Source organism: Barbus barbus (genome assembly GCF_936440315.1).
Source record: "Barbus barbus genome assembly, chromosome: 24".
In the NCBI taxonomy this organism is placed as follows: domain Eukaryota; kingdom Metazoa; phylum Chordata; class Actinopteri; order Cypriniformes; family Cyprinidae; genus Barbus; species Barbus barbus.
Window position 1 is genome coordinate 13205383 of NC_136752.1, and position 27381 is coordinate 13232763.

Consider the following 27381-nt stretch of genomic DNA (forward strand, 5'->3'; position numbering starts at 1 on the left):
TCTTCCGCTGAACAGGTGCGCAAAACTTTTTCACGTAGAGAGAAAGAAACTTCAGGGTTGGATAAATAGCCTATGGATAAACACTGGATTTATGTTACTTAATTCGAAACATTTTTACGAAAAACTGATTTTTGCCAACACTTATAATACATGTGATAAAAAATAAAAATAAAAACTTGACGAGAACATTTAACCCTGAATACAACCAGCAGATGATGCAGAGTATGACACCACAACAGCAGATGAACATATAGAAATGTATTGAATTGGCTGTATGATGGAGCGCTTTCAGAATCAGCGGTTTTTCCTGAGGATTTCTCTTCTCTGCACTATCCTATGTGAGTCAAGTAAGTTTCACTTCTGATTTTTTTCACATTTTCTCACATTTTCTCACATCTTTCTTATTGCTTAAGAAAAGAAACCAGAGAGACTCTTGGAACATGGTAGCTGGTTTCTAGTCCAAACTGGCTATTAATTGTTAATGCTCATTTCCAAAAACCACACTGACCACCTTAATCTGGTTATGATAGCGGCTTTGATGCTGGTCTAAATCGGTCTGTCAGCTTGAACCAGCATGGCCACTCTAAACCAGAATCTTTTCTAAAAAAGGAGCCTTAAAAATAAGCCACAGAGTTTATATTTGATTGCTTTACTTTAGGCATTTCCAACGTGCATTGATTAATTCGATTGTCAGTTAAGAACAAACTCTGCTTAAATATCTCAAAATATCCAGCGTAATCTGGTTTTTAGCTGGTCACAGTGGGAGACCAGTTTATTTTAAACCAGCAATCCATGAGCTGGTTTAAGATGCAGATGCTTTCATCCACAGTCAGAGATGTGTAGACATTAGAATGGCACGCACGATTGCCAGTAAAATTAAATGTCCTCTCCACGGCCAAGCTGACGCTTAAATCAAGGCAGATTTATTGGGCTTGCTCATCACTCTGCGTTTACGCGCGCACTCTCCACGAGCGTCTCTTCATTTATGTGTCCGCTCGCTGTCAGCAGCCGCTGGACTCCTGATGAATGAATATCACTGCGGGCATCTGACGAGCTTGCAGCTGGATGCACTTTACCGCCTCTATTTGCATCGGGTTTGCTTAAGAACATCCCAAGCTCTGGAAAGTTTCCAGAGTTGAACGGGGATACGAGAAGAAGGTCACCATCCAATTCCAATTCCAGTTTCCAATTTGTCCGAGGCTTTGATCTAACAGCCTACAAGTCTGTATAGTGAAATCCGTCCACCTGCTCTGCTCCTCACAGATGCGCTGTTATCGCTGTTTGAGCGGCTGCAGAACTGACGGAGACTTCACCGCTCCAAACTGGAATTGAGAACGAGCCTAGAATTCTGATGTTCTTTTACATGATATACAAACATTATCACGGTAACCACAGTTTCTGTAGTAGCCTACAGTTAATGCTACTTGAGAAAAATCACTCTATTAATATGAATTAAAATATAGCCTACAACTTTTAGTTATACATGTAAATTAAACATTTTTAGAATAAAACTTTTATTATATAAAATAATGTTTTAAAGTAAAATTGTGGTGCAATAGTTATATCTATAAGTTCGCTGCACTTTAAATTTAATTACTGATGAAAATAATTAGACAGTCACCTTAAAAACTCAACAAATGAAAACATGTTTGCAGTGTAAAAGGTTTATCAACCTTCCATCATTTTTTTCACAAAGATGAAAATACCAAGACAACACAGTTTACCTTGTTTTAGTGAAAATTATAAATAAATCAATTCAGTTGTTATTTATTTAAAATAAATTATTAATGATAATAATAATAATAATACACTAGCTCTTGAAGAAAACTCCACATTGCACCAAAAATGTTTTTTATTTATTTGATGTTTTATTAAACATTTTATTCAAGTGAAAAGTTTCATGAATAAAATAAAATATTATTAATAACAATACAAATCTATTGTGAAGCAACAGAAAACACATTTTCTCTAATTAAACCATATTGCCTGTTGGTTAATGAGCATTTTTTCTTTTATTTTAAGGTATAAATATTACATCACTACTATATAGTTTTGTTTTTCTTCTAAAAATACCAAATTGCTAGCCTCAGAGTAATAATAACTTTGAACTGCATGCCCTGTCCATAATATGCTTAAAAAGCAAGAAATGTGCCAGAGGTGAGAAAATATTTTCCTCCGCTGACTGTAGTCGGTGCTGTGCTTGGGTTTCATATCATGTGTGCTAATGCCCTGTGGTGCAGACCCTAAATCTGACTTGTTAATGACATGTTGTCACTTGCCCAGAGTGTGACTCATTGTGCCAGCATGACCCAAGGGAGCTCAGTTCTCCACACAGCAAATGACTGCTCTCAGAGAGCAACTCCAGCCACGCTTCAGCACTCAAATAGCAGGCCTGACACATACTATGTGCAAACACTGTCCTCGGGGTTCTGTGTTAATGCCTCCTCAGCTCAGAGATGAGACCTGAGTGGGCCATCTTAATGGTGTCTAGCCTCTGTCCTGCATAGGTGTCAACCAACGTGCAGAGATTACAGGACATCTACAATTGGAAAAAGAAGAGAATCAGTCATCATTCAGTTGGCCCACGTATCATTAAAAATTGTTGACTTCACACATATCAGGTGTTTGAAGCAATGTTCTTGAGAGCATTTTTTCCTTAGTAGCCTATATACAGGTAGGCCCAAATAAAAACTTAAATAGAGAACATATTATAAGTATTATTAATAAAAATCAAACGTAATATATTCATCATGTGGTCACTGTCTCGTGATTTCAGACATACTAGTAGCCTAATCACTGAATCTGAATATGCCTACTTCCATTCAATATGAAGCACAGTATGCCAAAAGACGGCATTGGCCTGCTCTAACCCGATCTCATGAATGTGCTTTTCAATGGCACGATTTTCTGTTTCTATTTGGCGTAATATTTATACGCAAAAATGGACTTTGGCGTGCATATGATACGCAGTTGGTAGGTTTAGGGGTGTGGGGTAGGTATTATATGGACGCCAACAAAGCGCGTATCTGCACAGTCAGTTTCTGCATATAAATAACATGTAAAATACCAAAACAATTGAATAAAATAGATATAGATATGCATTTTCATGAGACCTGGCTCGCCAGTCAGTCCAGTGAAAAAATTGTAGGTCTATGCTTTTTTTTTTTTTTTTTTGGAAAATAAACTACTTTTAAAGACAAAATCTAAATTGACCATTTTTATTTTGTATGGAATACTGAATAATTTAATATGTGTCCTCATCTTTAATCAAAGTAAATAGACTGGCATTTTGAATGATTCATATTTTTGTTGTTGTTGTTGTTTGTGACGAACTTCACATTACCCACAGTAGAGCTACTCTCTCTTTGCACTCTCACATTAACAACTTTTTTTTTATTTTGTATAAAAAGTTACGTAATGTAGCTTTGAGCACCGCCTTAAAAAGCAGTGTCATGTATCCTACAAGAGCATGTTTACTGTCCATAAAAAAACAATCGAAAAGCAAGGCTGAATACAAAAAAATATTTTCTGTGTGAGCTATAAATATATATTTTTATGGGATATAAGAGTAAGAATAATAGGTTTATGTTTTTAGTGAGTGTGATATTTCAGATTCAGCAACTGATTCGCTCAAACTAACTGATTCAATCATGATCGAAAACACTGCTTGCTCTGAGACGCGCACGCACAAGGATTCTTTTTTTTTTTGTAAGCATTTTCGTTGTCAGATCAACAACAGACTAATTAACAGGCAAAATTGTTGCTTAAAACGTGAGTTAATCAAAATTAACTTCTTATACTGTTGTGTATAAGCAGTATCAGACTCCCAAACGATGCTGTTTTTCGGCTGTAATTACCTGAGGCAGTCGGCAGACAGCTGATTTTTGGAATACAGCACTCTTCTCACGTGATATTGCTGAAGTTTAACCGTGTGGAATAATTTGCCTGGAAACATTTTTGAGCAAATCCATTACAGTCGACAGATGAGAAGTGATGATGCGTGTAATTATATATGATCAAAGAAATGAATGGGAGTTAATCCCCTGATGAAGCGCTTTAATACTAGGCTATATGTTTTAGTTATTTAACATGCAAATAGTGCGGTCAGTGAGCCCTAGATAAATTAATAGGCTCTCTTTCCCATTAGTTCATTTAAGTATTTAAACTCTAGCTCTGTAAATTCGCACACTTGCTTAATAATTTGTCATGCTACACTCAAATCTATAAGAAAACTTTCCAAATAAGCTGAGCGTGTGAAAGCGCTTATAGCTTCTCCAGCAATCTGAATGTTTGGCACTTCAGTATGAACCAAGTTCACTAATAAGATGATGAAATTTGCTTTATAACTGCCATTTATATGCCAAGTTGTGGACAGGACAGTAGAACAATAATTCAAAATGCCTCCACTTTCTCATTATCATATGTTTTAATGTGAAAAGAGCTTTATAGAAGTCGAAATAGACTCTATATACAGGATGTAAAATTCTTTCTGTATATGCTAAGGTTAAAAAATAGGCTGTGTGTTCTGTTCACCAAACAGTAGCAGCATTAAATGATAAAAAATCTTAGGTTTGTAATAAGATATCTTATTATATATATATTACATTTTCTTTTAGATCTAGTAGGCCACAAGTATTAGCTGTTTGAAATTTAATGTCTTCTATTCCACTTGCAGTCTCTTGTTGCGAGAAGACTCATTCACACGCTGAAGATCAACTCTTCAAAAAGCTCTTTGATGGCTACAACAAGTGGTCAAGGCCTGTACCAAACACCTCTGATGTTGTCATTGTCAAGTTCGGTTTATCTATTTCCCAGCTGATTGATGTGGTAAGTTAAATTAACTATTTAAAAAAAAAAAATTTTTTTTAAATGTAATTTATTCCTGTGATGCCAAAGCAAAATTTTCAACATCATTACTCCAATTTTCAGTGTCACACGATCCTTCAGAAATCATTCTAATATGCTGGTCTGCTGCTCAAGAAACATTTATTATATATTTATTAATTATTTTTAAAATTTTGTTTACAGATGTGCTGAAATATTTATTTCATAAGGCAGTAATGCCAACCTCCTACTGTATATATTAAGGGCCCTAAAACCTTCGAATCTTGATGAATTAGGGTACATGGTCCTTGAAGGCTCCAAGTCCATCAGAAGATTAAAATGATAAGGTGTTTGTGACCTTTCTGAACCAAAAGCTTTCTGCTGGAGCAAACCCAGCATCCTGACTCATCTAATACCCACTGTCCTTCCTTCTTTTTCTCCTCCACAGGACGAGAAGAATCAGATGATGACAACAAATGTCTGGCTAAAGCAGGTGTGTGGAGCAGGAAAGTTAATATGTGGAATGGAGAAAAAAATTGTAATGATCTGGCACCGTAAATTAAAGCAAAGTTGGCAAAATAGTAAAATGATTCAATAATAATAATAATCAAAATAAAATTGGCAGATAAGTATAATGGTGGCAGACTTTTTGTAGTGATTTAGTTATTAATTTCCTGAACATTTGTGCCCTCTCGCTCAGGAGTGGAATGACTATAAACTACGCTGGAAGCCTTCAGACTACGACAATGTGACTTCTATCAGGGTTCCGTCAGAACTAATCTGGGTCCCGGATATAGTTTTGTACAACAAGTGAGTAACAATTTATCTGAGCTAAACAACACTCATAAATCACCACAAGTTAAATGCAAAGAAATCAAGCCAGATGTTAACTGTGTAGTGCTGTGTAGACTGTTTTAAATGCCAAGTTAGTTCTCAGAAGCGCACAAGCAGTGACATGATCTATAAGGTGTACTGTACTGTATGTGTACTGTATACCATGCCATTGGAGTTGCACTGAAATGAACTCACACACTTCTTTAGACTGCCATCCACTGTTTGAGTGTGGCGCTACACCAGCTTAGATTCAATGAACTCTCCATAAGCAGTTCATACACCGTTTAACTGCCGAATCATTAAAACAAATCTGTCCTCATTGAAAGACTTAAAATGATCAAGAAACTCCATGTAAAAGGAATCATTTATTCAATACTTCATTAATCCAGTTATTTATCTTAAATGTACAATATGTCATATAACTAAAATAAGCCAATAACCTAAGTTCTACAACCAAACCGTGTGCATGTGTAAAATGATTTGGAACATAATAATAATAATTGTTTGTTTATTTGATTGGTTTTATTTTTTATAAGTAGGGTGTGGGGATATACCGGTAGACACGATTAACTGGTAGTAAGTTGTCAACCTGTAGAGATTTTGGACTATCATCTCTATCGCGGTTACACCTTCACGTGACATTGCTGTGCTACGTGGACATGAAAATGTATTGTTTGCACATGTTTTTAAGTATTACAGTTTGAAAACACTTCTATGTGTCAAATGCCATCTTTGCAAGTATCCTCCTGAACACTTAAGTGTTCTTAAGTGAAAGCAAACAGCTGAGAAAGAAAACACGTGTAACATCTGATCAAAGGAATGTTGTTGTCCCCTTCAGTGCAGACGGGGAGTTTGCGGTGACCCACATGACCAAAGCCCACCTCTTCCACACAGGTAAAGTGCGCTGGGTTCCACCTGCCATCTACAAGAGCTCATGCAGCATCGATGTCACCTTCTTCCCCTTTGACCAGCAGAACTGCAAGATGAAATTCGGCTCGTGGACTTACGACAAAGCCAAGATCGACCTGGAGCGCATCGAGAAAACAGTCGACTTGAAAGATTACTGGGAGAGTGGCGAGTGGGCCATCATCAATGCTGTCGGCACCTACAACACCAAGAAGTACGACTGCTGCCATGAGATCTACCCAGACATCACCTACTTCTTCATCATCCGCCGTCTGCCACTCTTCTACACCATAAACCTCATCATTCCCTGCCTGCTCATCTCCTGCCTGACCGTGCTGGTCTTCTACCTCCCATCAGATTGTGGTGAGAAGATCACGCTGTGTATCTCAGTCCTCCTCTCGCTCACCGTCTTCCTGCTGCTCATCACAGAAATCATCCCGTCTACCTCGCTGGTGATCCCGCTCATTGGCGAATACCTTCTCTTCACTATGATCTTCGTCACCTTGTCCATCGTCATCACCGTCTTTGTGCTTAACGTCCACCACCGCTCGCCCAGTACTCATAAGATGCCCCGTTGGGTTCATTCAGTCTTCTTGGATTTGATCCCACGGTGGTTGTTTATGCGTAGACCTGCACCGGACAGCCGTCGCAGGCAGAAACTCCTCCTCCTGCAGCAGCAGGGCCAAGGAATGACATCACGGGTGCTTGGACCGGCAAACGCAACCCTCAGTACATCTACTAGCTGGATCAGAGGGGAGGACGAGTCCCGCAGACGCTTCTGTTATAAAGACTTAGAACTGGGAACGCTGTCCTCGGCGATCTCGCTTTCACTCCAAACCCCTTCGCCCTGCCCTCTCTCCTCAACTCCACCTCCTCTACATAAATTTGTCCCCTCCTCTAGACTGGAGTTGGGCCTGGCTACCAGGCAGCTTGGTGGAAGAGTTCATGTCACAAAGCGGCCTGACAACATGATGCCAGACAACCCAGGGTTCCCTCTGTCCCCCAGTGTCCTGCAAGCTCTGGAAGGGGTTCACTACATAGCAGACCACCTGAGAGCAGAAGATGCTGACTTTAGTGTAAGTTTCTTTCAAATTCTCTAACATGAAAAATAAATGTAAAAAAAGTGCTGTATTTACACTGCTGTTCAAAAGTTTAGGGTCATTTTTTCCAACTGTTTTTGAAATAAGCACACAGGCTGCATTTATTTGATCAAAATACAGTAAAAATATAAAAAGAAAATTTATGTTTTAAAATGTGAGTTATTCCTGCTGGCAAAGCTGAATATTCAGTAGCCATTACTCCAGTCTTTAGTGTCACATGACCCTTCAGAAATCATTCTAATATGATCATCTAATGCTCAAGAAACATATTTATTATCAAAGTTGAAAACAGATGTGAATGTTTTGTGAAAACTGACATTTTTTCAGGAATCTTTGATTAATATAAGTTATTTGAAATGGACATCTTTTGAAATATTTAAAATGTCTTTACTGGCATTTTTAATCCATTTAGTGTGACTTTGCTAAATAAAAGTGTTAATTACTTTAAAAAAGAAAAACATGTTGACTTCAAACGTTTAAACAATATTTTTTGATTTACTATTTATGTATAAAATAATTGTAACCTATGGCTTTTAAGCTCAAATTTGGCACAGAACTACAGCCTGTTCAGAACAATTTTCAACCTTTGAGCAATGATTTGTCAAGCTAATGTCAAAGTTTATGACAAACGTTTATTAAAAACTAAGAAGAGAGTCACAAATGAAAGAAGTTTGTCTGTGAAAACACTTGTATTTGAATATATAACCATAAATATTATTGTGAAAATTAAAAGTGCCAACTGGAAAAGAGACACGGTGACTTTCTGTAACTGACTACACAAAACCACTGAGGTTGTTATTTCTAATTTCTTGTTCCTCTTCATAGTAAAAAGTGCACACTAAAGAGATAAAGATAAAGTGGTTTGTGGGTATATATTTGAGTCTGTATTGGTACCACCCTTCTGATATGACTTAAAGGGATAGTTTTGTTATAAACTTTACTTTTCTACTTACATGTTGTGTTACTGCTATAATAATCCATTCCATTCTCTTATCTCTTCACACAGGTAAAAGAGGACTGGAAGTATGTTGCTATGGTAATAGACAGAATCTTCCTATGGATGTTCATCATAGTTTGTTTGCTGGGCACAATCGGACTCTTTCTCCCACCCTGGCTTGCAGGCATGATCTAGAAAACACACTAGTGAGTATATTATATGAACAATAAGTACTTCTAACGTTTAGGCTTCCACAGGAAGAACCAGCATGGGGACACAACGCCCCTTCTAGCAGGGAACATCACGCATGAGATTGCGTGCTGAGATTTCCCAGATGCATGTTTGACATCAGGATTGTGGCATCAAATACCTGACATTTACTTAGGTCAGATATTGAGAGGAAAGTCACAAATTAAAGAAGCTTGTCTATGAAAACGCTTGTATTTGAATGTATAACATTAAATATTATTGTAAAAATAAAAAGTGCCAACTGGAAGGAACTACACAAATTTAACTGACTACGCAAATAAAGGCGCTTAGGTTGCTATTTCTCATGTCTTGTTACTCTTCATATCAAAGAGTGCACACTAAAGAGATAAGACAAAGTGGTTTGTGGTTATGTGTGTGTGTGTCTGTCTTGGTACCAACCTCCTGATATAATTTAAAGGGATGTTTTACCAAAAAATGAAATTTCTGTCATTTATAGTACTTACTCATGTCTTTACAGAATGGTATGCATGTCTGTCTTCTGTAAAACATGAACAAGACATTTTCATAATTAATTTTTTTTTTCTTCATACAGTGGAAGTCACCAAAACCAATGTTCTTCAAAACCTCTTTTATGTCCCAAAGAAGAAAATCATTAATACAGGGATGGAATGGCATGAGGGAGACTAAATGATGACAGAATATTCATTTTAGAGGAAATTTTACCTTCAATACAGACACAGATATAAATACATATATCCGTTATCTTATGTCTCTCTTGTTCTGTGTTGTATTTGGAAGTCACGTTTATGAGTAACTACACATTTTAATGTTGTTTGCAAGCATAAAAAGCATATTTGAGCATTATGTGTATCTCTTACATTGTTTTGGTCTACAATATAAACGCATATTTAATAAGACAAGATGTCCAGATGAATGTTCGGTCGTGTACCATAGAGGATTTAGCAAGCTATGTTATTAACATTTGTACAATACTTTTCTCAAAAGAAAATCTAGAATCAAAGTAAACAAATATGCTTGGGAGGTATTCCAGAAAGTAGGTCAAGTATAGTTTATGGATACGTGAATAACCTCAACTTTCAGTTATGTAAGTCATTATAACAGCAAATTCTCTGAACATAATCTGCTCTGGAGCTTATTATATAAGGTAAGGTTATTATTTCAGAGGTATTCACCACTTAAGTTCACTATTGATGAGGCTCCAGTGACAAAAGTTTTAAAGCACAATTATAACATAAAGTAACATTTATTTTATTTTACTAAAATGTATTCCCATCACACATTGTGCATATGCATTCAGAATGTGTTTTTTTCTACAGGACATTTTTATAATGTATTTTTATTATAAAAATACCACACATACACCAAACGTTGAAAGAAAATGGCTAAAAGAAAACTGCAAGCACAAATTATTTTTGTTCAATCAATCTTACATGTACAAATTTTTTTCACAGTAATAAAGAAATTGCTGATTAACTATTAAAAGTTAGCAGATGCATTTTTGGAACACATTTCTTTGGGTTAATCAACCAGTTCTGGGTATTTGTGACTGTAAAGTTAACCCTGCTTTCTGGAATACCTGAAATCATAAATGTTTACATGAAGCACTTAACATGATATGATCGCAGTACAAGCCTGAATTTTTATTGGCTGTTTCATGTCCCACACTGGTGTTGGTTTTGCCCTGTTACTGCATTGCAATCTTATACAGATGAATCAGTCTGTCCTGTACTCAAGCTGTGAGTCAGAATGTCCCAAGCTGCTCTTCTAGTCTGTCGGTGAATTTGGGCCCTCAGGTCTGGGTTTGGCCAAGTTTGAGTGCACTCGGGCCTGGTCTACAGCATCTAACAGGTTCTTGGCATCCATGGCCAAAGTGTGGGCCGCTGCCAGCATCTGTTTCTTGCACTCTTCCTTCAGAGAGGTGATGGCGTTCTGCTGGGCCAGACGCATCTTACTGATGAGCTCAGCCAAGTCCTTATTCAACAACTTCTGAGTTCCTTCGATCTGAGAGAAACATTTATACACTTATTAAAATCTCAGCTGGAATTGAGAAGATTAAACTCACTTTTAGCACCACATTTCACTGCATTGATTTGAACCAAGTATTTCAAGTTTTACAAAAACGTACAGACATTATATGAAATCAGGTTGCAGAAACAGATTTAAACAAGGCCGATACTACCTCTGTTCTACAGGAAACATGCAGAGTTGGTAATATATCATCCACACTGTTGATCAGATTTCTTAATGAGAGTCCAACAGTCTGTAGACAAAAACGTTAAAATGACAGTATGTGAAACTATTAATGGAAATATTGATCATAAACGGGATCAGATTTAAATCAAGGCTTTTGTTTTTGTCACCTTGACTGGAGAAATGTAATCAGTAGACGGCAGTGTGTTGATGTCGTTTTTCAGCTGCACTACCACCTTCACTACGTCCATGACACACTGGTACACACTGTCCTCGAAGCGGTCCAGCTCTGCTGTAGGTGTAGGCTGAAGACGCGTGAAACTGAATTAAGCTTCCTATCATTGTACTAGGAAAGTAGTGTCAAATATTTAACATGTACAACCTGCATACCGTACATACATGTACGACTAGTCCTTACCTGCATTGCAATTCTGGGTGGTTTTGAAGGAGGTTGATGGAGCTCAGCTTTAAGTAATACAGGATACAGTCAGTATAGCAGGAAATGTTAATAATATGTAATATGGCACAATAATTATATTAATTTTCTCAACAAATATTAAAATGCGATTAATTCTTTAAAATTTGTTAAAATAATCACCTGTAGAATGCAGAAGACTTACCATAACTAAGTGGTGGTTCAGGTGTCTGGTAATAAAAAAATAAAAAAATCATTATTGGGGTTGTATATGACCATTAAATTTTACAATTTTTAAAAAAATACATTAGATACATGAAACGAAAATGTTATTGATGAAATGTATGTAATAAAAATACAAACCTCTGGAATCCTTGTGTCTTCATGAACCATTGGGTCCTGAGAAAGAACAGCAAGCTTGAAATGTATGTTATAACTAATATTAAAGGCAAACCTATATTATCAAACATAAGAGATTGGTAAATAGTCTTTCCTTCTTACCAGAAGCTTCTCCTCCTTCTTTAACCATTTTGTGTCCTCCTCCATCTGTTCTTTCTGCATCTTCAAAATATCCTGCATGCACTCCTTCTCTACCTGCCACAGCCGCTGAGCATCTTCCTTACTGGTCGGCCCGAAACTAAACTCGCCCTCCTACCCCATGCACACACAGAAACTTAGATAGCTTCAAATGAAATATTATTAATTATTAAAACAATTTTAAAAAGCTCTGGTGAAATCCGATTATTTTATCATTTCAAAATCAAATCAAAATCAAATAAATAATTATATTATTTATGTTATTATATTTTCATTATATAATATTATTAAATAATGAAAATACATCAAAAAGAATAAATGAATAGAGAAAGCAGAACATTAAATAATAGGCCTAATTTTACCCCAAGACTGCGGCGACGGGGTGGCGATGTGGTAATGGCGAGGATGTTAGTTGAGTCCACTGGTGACTGGTAATCACATGGGCTGGCCAGGTCTGGTGAACTGGCACATAAAGCCTCATTAAGCTGGTGAAAATAAAAGCACAACATATCAAATTAATACAACATATACCTAAAATATAATGACTTTATGTATATTATTTATTAAATTCTATTTAGAAAACATATTTATAAATGAATACACAATTAAATATTCTATATTTACAAGAACAATTTAGTGCTTAGTGTCTTGATATTTAAACAAAATGAACACACTACCTGAAGATGTAGGCCGACACCAAGGGTATTTCCGAAACGGCTAGTATTGACTCTGGAAGGCTGGAGGTGTAAACAAAATACATTGACTGTTAGGCCGAATGTGCTGCTGTAACTGAGTGTAAGAGCAAACAAACAGCATGTGAAAGCTGACAGCTACTTTTGGTGGAGGTTCACTAATGTTAAGCTTGGGCTCCAGGATCCGGGTGTTACGGGCTTTGTCTCTCTCTCTCTCCACCTCTAACTCCTTCTCCATTTGGTGGACATCACTGTTTAAAAAAAGCATGTTGGTTCAAATTAATCTTTTTGACCAAAGAAATAAAATTTCAGTCACTGCAATCAGCTCATGAGTATGTTAGAATAAATAAAAAATTGCATATTAATAACATTGATTACACCGCTATGTGATTTTTAACTCAGGATCATCAAATTACAGTAGGTAATATTAGTTGTTTTTTTCACAAATGCACAAGATACAGGGCTACATTATTATAGGGCATGAAGGGAGAAACCTGATGTTGAAGGCCAGTTCGTTGAAGGTGGGTCTCTCGCGGGGGTCGTAGCTCCAGCAGCGGGTCATGAGAGAGTACAGGGCTGGAGGGCACTGGTCAGGTTTGGGCAGCCTGTTGCCCTGTTCCAGCTGGTTAATCACATCACGGTTGTCCAGCCAGTGGAACGGCTGTTTACCTCGGCTAATAATCTCCCACACGCACACAGCTGGACGGGAGCAACACGAGAGGATAAAATGGAAGTGAGGGGGAAATTACATGGAAGGTTTGACAGACTTTTGTGCATTTTATATCTCTGGTGTTTAGGAATATCATATGATCATATAAAGATAAGAAAATGTTAAAAGGATAGTTCACCCAAAAATGAAAATTGTTATCATGTACTAACCTTCAGGCCATTTCAAACCTGTATGCATTACTTTCTTCTGTGGAACACAAAATATCAAAGAGTTTCCCACTTTTTTTGTCTGTACCATTCTTCAAAATATCTTCTTTTATTTTCCACAGAAGAAAGAAAGTCATACAGGTTTGCAATGACATGAGGGGGAATTATACTTCAGATGCTCTTTTCTGAAAAAAGGCTAAAGCTTCAGTAACTGTGTTGGGATCATCTGTCCATGACTTTCTCCTTGCTTCAGTACTGATGATGGTGCATCTGGAGGGACATCACTCTTATGTGAAGCCATCAATCAGAGAAACTGAGTGAAAGTTCAAGATTCACAGAACATGGCAGCGGAGCTCCAGAAACAGAGGGCTCTCTGTCTGTCTAGTTGTGATATTTAACCAACGAGGGGCTTCAGAACTAAAATCTATTCATGTCTCAACTCCAGTATTTACAATAATATTAATTAAAAACAAATATAAATTGCAGTACAGAAACATTTACAGTTGTGTTTTACATCAAAATAATTATTGCACCTAGAAATTAGATTAAAATGAATTGGCAAATTGTAAAAAGTTGTGACGGAAATTAAAGTCTATTATTGTATGACAATTTGTATAAATTAAGCCTTTATTAAGCTTAATAGTGGCCCTGGAGTGCTGAATAATGTTTGTAAGCACAGGACGGTTCAGCATGCCAAAACTGGAAATTGGATTCATAAAAAAGAATTATGTGCCCTGTGGGAATTTTACAATGACTAATATAGAGGCACGAAGGCAATTTTAGAAAAACTGGTTTCTGAACACCATTTCAGATTTAAAATACATATGCTCAAAATTTTGGCAATATTAATTAATCAAACAAGCGAGTGTCTGTCTAAATTAATGTAACAAGTGTCATTGTTTGGTACAATGGACATGTCGAAATCTGTCGGTTTTCTTCTATTCACTCACCGAACATCCACACATCACTGGCTGCGGTGAAGCGTCTGAAGTTAATAGATTCAGGAGCCATCCATTTGATCGGTAAACGAGTAACAGATGCTGCAGACATAATGCAAGGTAATGAGAAATTGCTATGCTTGTTAAACGGAATACAAAAAAACCCAACAAAGGATATTTTAGAAGATTTTATAACGTGACAGAGGAGTTAAGATGATTATAGTTGCAACAGAGAATGGAATGATGAATCATAAAATGATTAAACAAATCATAACTTTATGAGTGTGTAAAACAGCTGAGGTAACCTTTGTAATATTCTTCATCCTCTATGTATCTGGAAAGGCCAAAGTCACCCAGCTTCACCGACTCAGGTGTGGCAACGAGCACATTTCGTACAGCTATGTCTCTGTCAAGCAGATCACCCCAACACACACAACAAATGACAACAGTAGTGAAATTTTAAATCCATTAGTCCACTTAGTGAAAATTATTCTGTTTTGTAGCTTTGTCCATATTAGGTTTATATTATCAGCATAACAATGTGAGAGAACATCCTGTGATTTTACATCACAATTGAAAAAAATCATAAAAATATCTGTTTATTTCCAGGCATGGTCTCAGACTTTTCTGCCCACTGTATGCATTTACTGTAAACAATTTGAGTGATTTCCAAGAATGCTCTGTGTTAAAAATGTAAAAACATTACAACGATAATACATTTATTCAAAAGTTACAGTAAAGAATTTTTTAATGTTAAGAAATTTCAATTTAATGCTATTCTTTTAAACTTTCTATTCAAAGAATCCTGCAAAAATGTATCAATGTTTCCACAAATGTATTAAGCAGCACAAGCGCTTTCAAAATTGATAATAATAAGAAATGTTTCATGAGCAGCAAATTAGCATATTAGAATGATTTCTGAAGGATCATGTGACACTGAAGACAGGAATAATGATCCTGATTATTCAGTCTTGCCATAATTACATTTTAAAATATATTACAATAGAAAACAGTTATTTAAATTACAATAATATTTCACAATCCAATAAACGCAGCCACCACATGGATAATAAAGAATGACAAATATTGAAGTGCATGTCGCACCTGTGGACCATGTTCATTCCCTGTAGGTAAACAAGCGCTTTGCAGATCTGTAGGCTGAAGAGTACCAGAGTTACGTTGGTCAAACTCTGCTGACTTTTTGTCAAGTACTTCCCCAGCTGTGAACACAAAACAAGTATTTTTAGTATTAGCATAGCAACACTTTATTAAAGTGAAGCATTACACATACAGGCAATACAACTAGGCTTTGCGCTGCCCTGAGATGCATTTTTCAGACCCTATGAGGGTTTCTTAAGTTGGTTCATTAAATCATGCACATTTTAGAGTTCACCACTTGTTGACTGCTCAAGCCAGTCATTCTATACTTGACAAGACGCAGTGTTGTTGATTCATTCAATACTGAACTTCATGTGAGCTTGTAAACAGTTTATGACTCTTTTACAGACCCTGTAAATGTTAATAGAGCCATATCTATGGCATTCACTTAATTTAGTTTGTTAAATCAATCACAGCGGTTCTGGCAAATGGAATTACTATGGATTGAAAGGGAATTTTATTGATTTAATTTAAAAGTTACGTAAAACCCTCTATCTCATATAATATATTACCACCCTCCCCAAAATAATCACTCATAGTGACAACATTATTGGTCCTGCAATTTTCCAAAAGACGTGCTTTGACATATAATACAAATAAGAGTGATAACATCCAGAATCTGGGCTGTTGTTTACCTCCCCGTGCTGACACAGCTCCATGACAATCCATACTGGGTCTTGCTCAATCACTCCAATCAGTCGCACTACGTGTGGATGGTCCAGGTTCTTCATGATAACTGAATTCAGATAAAAGAATACAGTTACTCATTATTATATTTTATTGTTTATTTCTGCTACATTTCAAATGTCTAATATAGACTGTTTCAAAATCTGGGACACAGATTTTCTTAAAATATGAAAACTCATTAAAACAAATAACTGATGTATTACATAAAACCTCAAAATTTAATATGTGAAAACGATTTATTAAACCCAATACATCATTTGAGATATGCTAGAAAAAAAAACCCTGACACTTCAGAAAACAATGACAGAATTCCCTGGTGATTGATGAATATACACATTCGCTGTATCTACACAAATTTAATATGTTGTGATAATTTATAATCTAAAAGTCCACAGTTACAAAAGTGGCCATAGTTGAAGAAACATCTTTTGACTTTAATAGGCTATAATAAGTACCCTGAGTTTTCATTTACGTACCAGCTTCACCCACAAACTTCTCTCTGACATCAGGTGCACATTCTTTACAGGTCTTCACCGCAACATTAATCTTCTCCCCATTCTAACCAAGACAATTAAAAATATTCTATTAAAAAATGAAACTAATCATATTAGCTAAGTCACTAATCATGAGATTTGCTAATGTTATTGTAAGACATCTAAAACCATTATGCTAAATGTACTGTAAAAGGAAAATCCAGATTTGACCTGCAAAACCATTTTAGTTTTTATTGCATCATCACATGACTACAGTGTCTAGTACTGCTTGCCCTTTTCTGGTAAACTCCTTCATGAACCTCCCCAAAGAAGCCTTCACCCAGCATACATTTCAGGATAATATCTTTCCTGGACAGTCCAACCTTTGCTATTGCAAAACACATGAAGAGCACATCAGTACAAAATATAATGAGTAAGTGCACGATTTTACAGTGATACTGACCCTGAACCTATATATAAAAAAAACTATTTCCATACATACCAGGTGGTGGCGGCTTTTCATCTGGGATTTCACAGTATATATCAGAGTCTGAAAGATAGATTTGATGTTATATTGTCCTGAACTTAACATAATACAGCAAATATCATGCTGAGTGTTTGAATTGGATTGTAACTAAAGGAGGGTCTGATACTCACTGCTGTATCTGAAGGTTTCCGTTTCGTTCCTAACAGCAGGAAAGAGTGAAAAGAGAGGACAGTGAAATGAAGTATACAAAATGTACGTACAAATCCATTTCAGTTTGTGAATTATTCCATGAGAGATCACTTTAGAGTTATAGCAGTTAACAATTATTCTGTGTTGTAGTCCAGAGGAGAAGAAAACAGAAATAGAGGAATGTTGATGTACTCACCCGGAGGGAATTTCAGGAAGAGAGTTGCGCAACTGCACACCTAAGACAGCGAAGATAAATCTCAGTTTGCAATACAGAGAAATATGGCAATCCCCAAACCCACATTAATCACAAAAGACAAGATTGAAAACGCACAACATTCAGAAGAGTGCTGCCATAAACTCTCAGCATTTCAGAAGATGTCAAGTCATTTATCTCAGATTTTTTCCAGATGACAAGAATTTAGAAAATAAATAATGATCAATCCTCTGGAAGTAGTTCACACAAGCTTTAACTCTTCTAAATGACTCTTTGTAAAATGACTATTGACATTCGCAGACATACATTCATTGGGGCTTACCTTTAGGAGATTTACTTTTATTTGGACCAACTATCAAAGATGAGTCTGTGTGGTTAAGCAACCGACAGTAGCCATCGATCAGATCAGCCATGTTCTCTGCAATGGCCAGAGATGCCACACTGATGGAAAGAGGCTAGGAATGGAAACAAAAGCCACGGCTAGTTTGCCACAAGAGTGGCATTGTGCTTATGAAGTTTAACAACCTAATACTGAAGTGAGAACATTCTCACCTGTTTGGCACCCTCAATTTCGATAAGTAACAACGTTCTACCATCACTCTGTGTGTTATACTTGATACTTCGGATCTGTTTAAATTCAGCAAGGCAAACAGCCTGGGGAGAGTAAACGAGCATGAACTTGAAACAACATTTGGACAATGACAACTAGCATGAAAATATGCAGTAAATACTTGATTGGAAATTAAGTATGAAGTTGCTCACAGTGGAGTCTGCTTTGGTACGTTGCCGAATGCCTTTGGGACCAATGACTAAATCCACTGCTAAACTCCAACCTTGCTGTGTAGATTAAGAGCGACTTTAGTAAATTAAAATTAAATCACATTAAATCTTCCACTTTGAATAAACCCCAACATTTTTTTAACACCTAAGTTGGAGAACTTACCACTAGCTCACAAGGAAATATTTCCTCGTCAAAGTTGGAGAATTCCCCATAGGTCTCGAAGAACCTGATCATACATTCATCCTCCTTTAATAATGCATACTGCTGAAACGTTTGCTGGATGAGCTTCCTGAGTTGCTTGGGCTGTTAAAACCAACATTTTACAGTTTAGATGTAGAATTTCAGTGTGTTAAACTCTCATAAGCTGCCACTTGTTTATTTTTTTCAGTTTATTTTATCAGGGTCCTGATTTATTTTGACTGGCTAACTGCATATTATCCCTTTCTTCTCTGCATTTTCTCGATTCATTTAAAAAAGATTACATATGACCAAATCTGAATTTATGCTGAATTTAAATGTCTTGGTAAAAGGTTTGCAATTGGAAAAAAAAAACAAATTACATTGAACACAAACAACTTACAACTTCAATTTTAACTCTGGAAATGGTTTGTTAAAGGAGAACTTAATTTCGAGAATAAAAAATTCCTGATAATTTACTCACCCGAATGTCATCCAAGATGTTCATGTCTTTGAACATGCTCATGTTTCATGTCTGTTCATTGCAAGACGAGCATTTGTAGTTAAAAAGTATATAAGATTGTATTTTCTTAGAAAATGACCAATTGCTTCACTAGATAAGACCGTTATTCCTCAGCTGGGATCATGTAGCGAACTCTTTGAACTGCAATTCGGACCTTCAACCCGTTGGCCACCATTGAAGTCCACTATATGGGGAAAAATATATGGAATGTTTTCCTCAAAAACTTTCAATTCTTTTTCGACTGAAGAAAGAAAGACATGAACATCTTGGATCACATGGCGGTGAGTAAATTATCAGGCAATTTTCATTCTGGAAGTGAACTTCTCCTTTAATAAAAAAATGGCACCACAGAAAAGAGGAAAACAAATATAACCTTCATACTGTCAATAAGTCCCTTAGAAAAGAACAGGTCCAGACCAACATCTTTTCTAAATAAAAAAGCACCATATAAGTAAACATTTAAAAAAATCACCTTTTTAAAATTACTTACGTACAAATGAAAAATACGAACTTACTCTAGCAAGTCAAAGTTGGACCTTTTCTCTAGACCTTTGGCATTCATATCTTTATAAAACCTCCTGAAAGACAGAACAAACCATACATGTGATGCAATGCTCTGAAATTACCTCACAAATGAATAATATTTTGTACCTAGAGTAATGTAAATTGAATGATTGAATAATTGAACATTGCTCATTTTAGTTCTGGGAAAACTCTGTTTATAGCATTGGAAATATTTACTCAGTTGCTGGTCATGAAGCCCTGCAGTTACACTGGATAATCAGACAATATCAATAAAAGCAAACAGACTATGCTTTTTGTTACCTGATCTCCAAACAGCCCAGCTGAAGTGCCATGCCATCGCTAACTTTGCTAGCATGATGCTGCATGTAGTCACAACGCACCTGCCAGAAGAGGAACAGTATTTACATGAACTCACTAACAAAATATAACCACATACAACCACAGACAGGAAGCAAATTTGGAAATGTTTGCTGACCTGTTGATAGAAATACAAAAGTAGCGTCCTGTCCTCTTTTAACCTCTTTATGAAATCAGTGGGAATGTAGCGAATCCTAAGATCATATCTGAAATAAAACCCATACGCACATTTATGAAAAGTTCAAATAATGGCCAGTGATTGGTTATATGAGTCAAGAGTGACCACCGCATTCTCCCTCACCTCCACTCCGCCTCGGCGTGATGGCTCTCATAGCGTTGCTCAACCTCTCCTACAGTCAGGTCTGGATGAAGCCAGTGGTGCTCCTCAGATTTGAGGTGTTTGAGTCTTAGCCCAAAGCATCCTGGGTTTTGCACATTTGGGCCCAAACGCCCACTGATCAGAATAGACTGGATGATAGTCTGATGGATAAGCAAAACACCAAGTGTCCAGACACCGTATTCCAACATTTGGCATAATATTACTAGAAATACCATAATTCAGTTTTTCTAGTCATACAGATTACCATTAAAACATTTGGGGGAAGTAAGATTTTTCACTTTTATTCAGCAAGGGCACATTTAAAATGACAGCAAAGTCATTTATAATATTACAAAAGATTCACATAAATGCTTTTCTTTTGAAGTCCACAAAAATATTAAGTATCATATCTGTGTTAAACATTGATAATAATAATAGAAAAAGTTTGAGCACCAAATGCATATTAGAATGAATTCTGAAAGACCATGTGACACTGAAGACTGGAGTAATGACTGCTGAAAATTCAGCTTTGCCATCACAGGAATAAATTACATTTTAAAATATATCAGATATAATATTAATAATACTATTCACATTATGACTTTTTTCACTGCATTTTTGATAAATAAATGCAGCCTAGGTGAACATGAGACACTTCTTTCAAAAACATTAAATAAAACTTTCGAGCAGTAGTGTATGTGTACCTTGATCTGCCATGAGCTGTCACATTTGACCAGTTTGAAGTTTTTGCTGAGGTTGTTGCTGCTGCTGAAGCACACTTTGATGATCTTCACAGGATCACCATCTCCAACAGGTCCCAGGTCAGGGCTTTTGATGCCCCCATCCCAGTCCTGTGTGGGTACCTTCCAGGAAAGGGTGTTTGCATCACTCGCCATGTCCTCAAAGATATCCACACACCATTACACAATCATCTCATCTGGTAGTAAGGCCAGTTTGGAAACACAAGAACAGGGTTTATAGTTAACTGAACCATGTGTGGCATGTGCTAAGGCATTTTGCATTAACGGCAATATATATAATTAATTATACTTTTATACACTTGTACTATTTTGTCTAAATAAATAAAAAATAAAAAACAAAAAGCAGTCATTTTAAAAGAGAAAATGGATTTATGCATCACAACATTATAATTTACAGCATGAAAATAGACATTCATTTTGAGATTTGTTAAAGATTACATTTAAATATTAACTTTAAGTGAGGGTTAGATGATGGCACAGATCTACACACAAAAATGAGGGAAATCAGCATGAACAATTATATATATGATATCAATAGATACAATGCATTTAAAAACTCTAAACTCTAATACAGGTGCACCTCAAAAAATTAGAATATCGTGAAAAAGTCTTTTTTTTGTAACATTTCAAAAAGTGAAAAAAAGTGACTTACAAATATTCTAGATTCATTACACGCAAAGTAAAACATTTCAAAAGTTTTTTTTTGTTTTAATTTTGATGATTTGAGCTTACAGCTCATGAAAGTCCAAAAATCCAGTATCTCAAAATTTGAGTTTCGTTAAATGATCATCCCTACAGTATAAATTCTGGGTATCTCTTGTTCTTTGAAACCACAATAATGGAGAAGACTGCTGACTTGGCAATGGTCCAGAAGACAATCACTGACACCCTCCACAAAGAGGGTAAGTCACAGAAGGTCTTTACTGAAAGGAGTGGCTGTTCACAGAGTGCTGTATCAAAGCATATTAAATGCAAAGTTGACTGGAAGGAAGAAGTTGGGTAGGAAAAGGTTCACAAGCAACAGGGATGACTGCAAGCTTGAGAATACTGTCAAGCAAAGCTGATTCAAACACTTGGGAGAGCTTCACAAGGAGTGGACTGAAGCTGGAGTCAGTGCATCAAGAGTCACCACGCTCAGACGTCTTCAGTAAAAGGGCCCAAGCCACTTCTGAAACAGAAACAGAAACGTCAGAAGCATCTTACCTGGGCTGTGGAGAAAAAGAACTGGACTGTTGCTCAGTGGTCCAAATTCCTCTTTTCAGATAAAGGTAAATTTTGCATTTCATGAGGAAATCAAGGTCTGGACTCTGGAGGAAGACTGGAGAGGCACAGAATCCAAGCTGCTTGAAGTCCAGTGTGAAGTTTCCGAAGTCAGTGATGATTTGGGGTGCCATGATGCCTGCTGGTTTTGGTCCATTGTGTTTTATCAAGTCCAAAGTCAATGCAGCCGTCTACCAGGAGATTTTGGAGCACTTTATGCTTCCACCTGCTGACAAGCTTTATGGAGATGCTGTTTTCCTTTTCCAGCAGGACTTTAGCATCTGCCCACAGTGCCAAAACCACTTCCAAGTGGTTTGCTGACCATGATATCACTGTGCTTGATTGGCCAGCCAACATGCCTGACCTGAACCCCATATGGAATTTATGGTATATTGTCAAGAGAAAGATAAGTAACACCCAACCAAACAATACAGACTAGTTGAAGGCCGCTATCAAGGCAACCTGGGCTTCAATAATGCCTCAGCAGTGCCACAGACTGATCATCTCCATGCCACGTCACATTGAAGCAGTAATTTGTGCAAAAGCAGCCCCCATCAAGTACTGAGTGCATAATTAAACCTACTTTGGAGATTTTGAACATTTCTGTTTTGTAAATCTTTTTTGATTGGTCTTTGAGAAAATTTTAATTTTAAATTTAAATTTTCCTAAGCTGTGAGTCGTAACCATCAGAATTAAAAAAAAAAAAACCTCTTGAAATATTTCAGTTTGTGTGCAATGAATCTAGAATATAAGAAAATTAGCTTTTTTTGAATTAAATAACAAAAAATAAAGACCTTTTCCATGATATTCTAATTTTTTGAGATGCACCTGTATATGGTATGGTACCCATATAATGTGCATAGCTATTAGACAACCTAAAACCTTACCAGATTCAAAAGCCTTCACATACCATTCACTTACTTCAATGCATCCATTTAGACCCAAGTTTACACTGTTTGCTCACAGTGGTTGTGTTTCTGTGCTTAATAAATATATCTCTCACATCCATGTGATTGTATTTACTGGAATGCAGAGCTGATACAGTATGGACTAATTTGCAGTGTGGTGTCATACTGTTTAGATTGTGAAAGGCACGGCAATATGCTAGTTTATGAATGTATGTATGTATGTGAGTGCGTGTTTCTGTGTATGTATTCCCATTTAGGGCTTGCCTTGCTGTGTTGTTTGCCTGAGGCAATGAATTCCTAGAAGTAAGGCTACATGTCATGAATGCCAAGAATAAATGTCTGTTTTATTGGTTTCGGTTTTAAGTCTTCTTTTAAGTGACTAATTATTTGATTACACAGGACTAAAGTTTCAGTGTCACACTTGAGTAAAGCTGAGATTGTTTTTAAAGTTTGGTTAGTTTAAAAAAATAATCATCAGTGTAGCAACCAGAATGAATTGATGTTGTGAAATAGCTAATCTAGCAAAGATAACAAGTATGTGGGATTTGACCTAGAGGCTATAGATTTTGGAAGCTAACACCAGCTCCGAGCTACAGAGCACAAAGACAATACAGGAGGACCAACACAAGGGAGGAGCCCTACATATGAAAACAGATTTATATTTACTTGGGAAAAAAGTATTTCAATGTTAGATTATAACACAACAAAGATGCTACAGATTTTTAATAGTTACTTTTATGTGTCTAACATTTTTATTAGACATTTATAAGTAATTAAATTATATATAGTTATATGTTTGTTATATGCCCTGACTGAGAGCAGGAAGCAAATAAATAAATAAATATTGACAGACACTCTTGTTTTCTGTTGTTCATATATTGTTTTATATAAGTTGATGTTCTTGTTGATTTTCCTCACTATTTTATGGCAATAAAGTATATATGCACCTATATAATGCATAGCTTTTAATTATATAATTGCATGTGGTTTCCTGGAACATAATCCTCCTCACCCAAAACAGGCCTGTATTGCCTTGCAGTTATCGTTTATCAAATGGTGAAACACTTGGCAACCTTAAACTCCTTCTTAAGACGAAACAGACACTGAGTTAAGGCAGACCTCACTATTAAATCCTCGATAGCAGGTTTCGTGGACAGACTCTCCACGCGCTCTACGGAGACACTGGAATGCGCGTGCACATAACTGTACCTGCGCAGACTTGCCCTCCCAAACACACATATAGCTTACGTATATAAACGCAAATAAAAGAGTTTTAATATACAATTATGTATTTTAAGTAACATTATATCCATATATTACGGCACATTTGGATCATTCTTGAATACATTACAAATTTTAATGAGTGAATTATTAACAATTTGGTGTGACTATTCGTGCAAAATAAAAGTTAGTGCTATGTTTCGCTCACCGCCATCAGCCCTGTATTCAATTAAATTGCTCACTAACCTTGCGAAGATGTGCTCTAGGTTTTTTCCTATTTCCTTAAAGTTCCCCAGTCAAAGTCCAGCTCTCAGACTCAGGTAGACAGAGAGACTGCTGCTGAAGCCACTCCCTTCGCTAGAGTGCACTTCCTATTCTTGGCACTGGTCACCACTAATAACACGTTGTCGTATTGTTATATGCATATTTGATTAGAAATTCCTTTCTAGTTCGCAAAAGTCATAATATGTTTTAACAGATGTTTCATGGGCAATGCTCAAATGATAGGAATAATAATAATAATAATAATAAAGTCTACCTCATTTTCCTCAATTTTGAATGTATCCAACAAAAATATTTTTCTACACTCACCTTAATCATTTATTCGTTATTTATTTTAGACACGACTGACATCTAGTGGCCACCTACCGGAACAACTATTTTAGACTTTGCCCTTCAATTGTAGGGTGACACAATTTTTTACTTTGTGATGTTTACATTGTTACCAAATCAAATAATCATTAGTGATGTGCACTGCAATTTTACATAACAAATCTGAATAAGTGAGGGACAATGAACTTTAGCCTGTAACATTATTAGCTTTGACTGACGTTAAATTAACATTGTTTTTCCCCTCCCACAACAGTTACATTCAGATTAATCTATATTCCCTTAAACGCCGCCATTGTTTAGTGTTGTTACTGTTAACTAAAACTATTTCAAATTACTTTTGCTATTACTATTTGAAATAAATTATAAAATATTATGTTGAAAAACTTACATTTAAAAAACATAAAATCAAGGAAAATCTTGCCTTGGCAGGTTAGTGAAATAAATAAGTTTAAGTATTATAATTAAAAAGTAAAATAAAGCTATAGCGATTATAAAAATTACAAAAGCACATAGCAAAATGAATAAAAATTAAACAAAACAATTCAAAATATTAATACATAGTTTATAATACTAAAACAGCACTGCCATAGCCCTGCACTATATCAGCATTCTTGTAGGAATGCTGCTCAGCCAATTGGGTTAAAGCACCGGAACTGTTTTGTATTAGGCCTATATGCTAGTTTATTACTGTCTAATGTCTGGGAAGAACACAGCAACAGTTCTGCAACAAATTTGAATTAATCATTGAACCTTAAACTGTCTGCCTCAGTAGATGGCAGTATATTCACGACAACACTAGAAAAACATCCCTTCATCTTCTGTCATGAAAAAACAGCTGAATGTAATTCTTTGTGCCTTAGGAAATGACAATATGGTTGATTTCCTGGTAACAGACATTGCATGGACCTTAAACTTATTTTTGACAGCTTGACCCCTTCAGGATGAATGAAGCATGCGTGAGGGACTCCAGTGCTGTGGGCAGATGGAAGTCACACTGATCAGTCGTTAATAATCAGACTGTTTAATGTGCAGAAGAATCACAATGTAGACACGCACATCAAGAGCAGACTCATATTACAGAGGTTACTGCTTTAATTAGGGTTCTATATTCTATAAGAACAATATTTCTGAACTACAAATTTAAAAGTAGGCTATCATCTGTCAGTTTCATTCTTGGATCTTTGATTTGTGTCCGACTATATAATGACTATGAAATTAGAGCTGTTCCTGCATCAGACATAGTGCCTGTTCTGTTCTGAGGTAACTCAACCAAGAAGAATTCCAACTGTTAAGCTTTAATGGGACACGTTTAAATGCTCATTATATTGATGGTCACACCTATTGCTCTTTTTGCTGTCATTCTGTCACCACATGGGCAGAAACGGGTCGAGCAGTCATCTAACTATGCAAACACTCTTTCTCGAGGTGCGACACTGTAAAAAATTATGACGTGGATTTACAGTATATACATTTAGAATATTTTTTAAATAGTAGTAGTTCTACAGTGTACTACAGGCAGCTGCATAGAGTAACTTCATAGTGAACACACTCTGAGAAAAATAATGTATCAAGTAGGGCCCAATATATTGTGTTAATTTTAAAAAATTTCTGCATTGATTTTCATAGGTGTTTTGAATTACGCATAGTATCATTGTGTTGTGTTTTATATTATAAATACCTAGCCTGAATTGATTTCACTGTAAACTCCTAAATTAGTTTTATCATAACATATTACTGTTAAATATTATAAAATCCCGCCATTGTTTTCACAGATTAATGTCTAGGATTGGTGCTATTTTAGTATCATTTAGATAATGTTATAATGTTTATTATACTGTTTTGAGACAGTTTTATTGTTAGTATAATAGCATATTTAGTCAAATAGAATAGCAATTTCATTGTGTCATAATTATATTATTATCATTAGGAATAGGTGAAATTAAAAAGTTTTTTCAGTTAAAATTTATTGTTTTGAATAATGAAAGGTTTTTTAATGGTTTTAGTTTTTTGGGATCAAGAGCATAAAATGTTGAACAAAGACATGAACACATGACAGAACATATTACATTGCAAGTAGTAAATGTACTGATTCATAAGCAAGTTAGTGAGCTCTTCATGATGTGGCCCATTTTAATTAGAGTCAGGTAGCTCATGTGGGAGGACATCACACCTGTGGCTCATGACACCCCAATTGCTGCTTTGCTGCTTATCAGAGTGCAGGTCGGCTATTACTGCTGCTTCCCACTGTA

The 27381-nt window shown here is 36.1% G+C and overlaps 2 protein-coding genes across 3 annotated transcripts; one reads left to right on the forward strand and one right to left on the reverse strand.

Moving 5' to 3' along the window:
- Nucleotides 1-277: 277 nt before the first annotated feature.
- On the forward strand, nt 278-8796 carry chrna2b (cholinergic receptor, nicotinic, alpha 2b (neuronal); the record flags this gene model as incomplete). The annotated part of the gene is made up of 6 exons (XM_079376191.1): nt 278-347; nt 4676-4827; nt 5273-5317; nt 5525-5634; nt 6497-7640; nt 8671-8796. The coding sequence occupies 6 exons, from the start codon at nt 278-280 to the stop codon at nt 8794-8796; spliced, it is 1647 nt and encodes a 548-aa protein (XP_079232317.1).
- On the reverse strand, nt 8278-24886 carry ptk2bb (protein tyrosine kinase 2 beta, b). 2 transcript variants are annotated; one of them, XM_079375784.1, is made up of 31 exons: nt 24767-24886; nt 21075-21307; nt 20353-20531; nt 20170-20257; nt 19995-20074; nt 19685-19747; nt 19543-19597; nt 18632-18772; nt 18451-18525; nt 18241-18342; nt 18011-18143; nt 17671-17710; nt 17456-17484; nt 17301-17348; nt 17092-17186; nt 16802-16883; nt 16274-16374; nt 15585-15700; nt 14786-14886; nt 14493-14582; nt 13161-13365; nt 12809-12917; nt 12652-12711; nt 12337-12459; nt 11939-12088; nt 11801-11836; nt 11643-11667; nt 11441-11487; nt 11193-11327; nt 11012-11092; nt 8278-10833 (listed from the first exon to the last, which is right to left on the reverse strand). In XM_079375784.1, exons 2-31 carry the CDS (start codon nt 21264-21266, stop codon nt 10597-10599), a joined length of 3018 nt encoding a protein of 1005 aa, XP_079231910.1. In that variant the 5' UTR covers nt 21267-21307; nt 24767-24886; the 3' UTR covers nt 8278-10596. The 2 variants fall into 2 exon arrangements, with proteins under 2 accessions (XP_079231910.1, XP_079231911.1); XM_079375785.1 differs by having other exon boundaries at nt 21075-21233; nt 24767-24824.
- Between the last annotated feature and the right edge of the window lie 2495 nt (nt 24887-27381).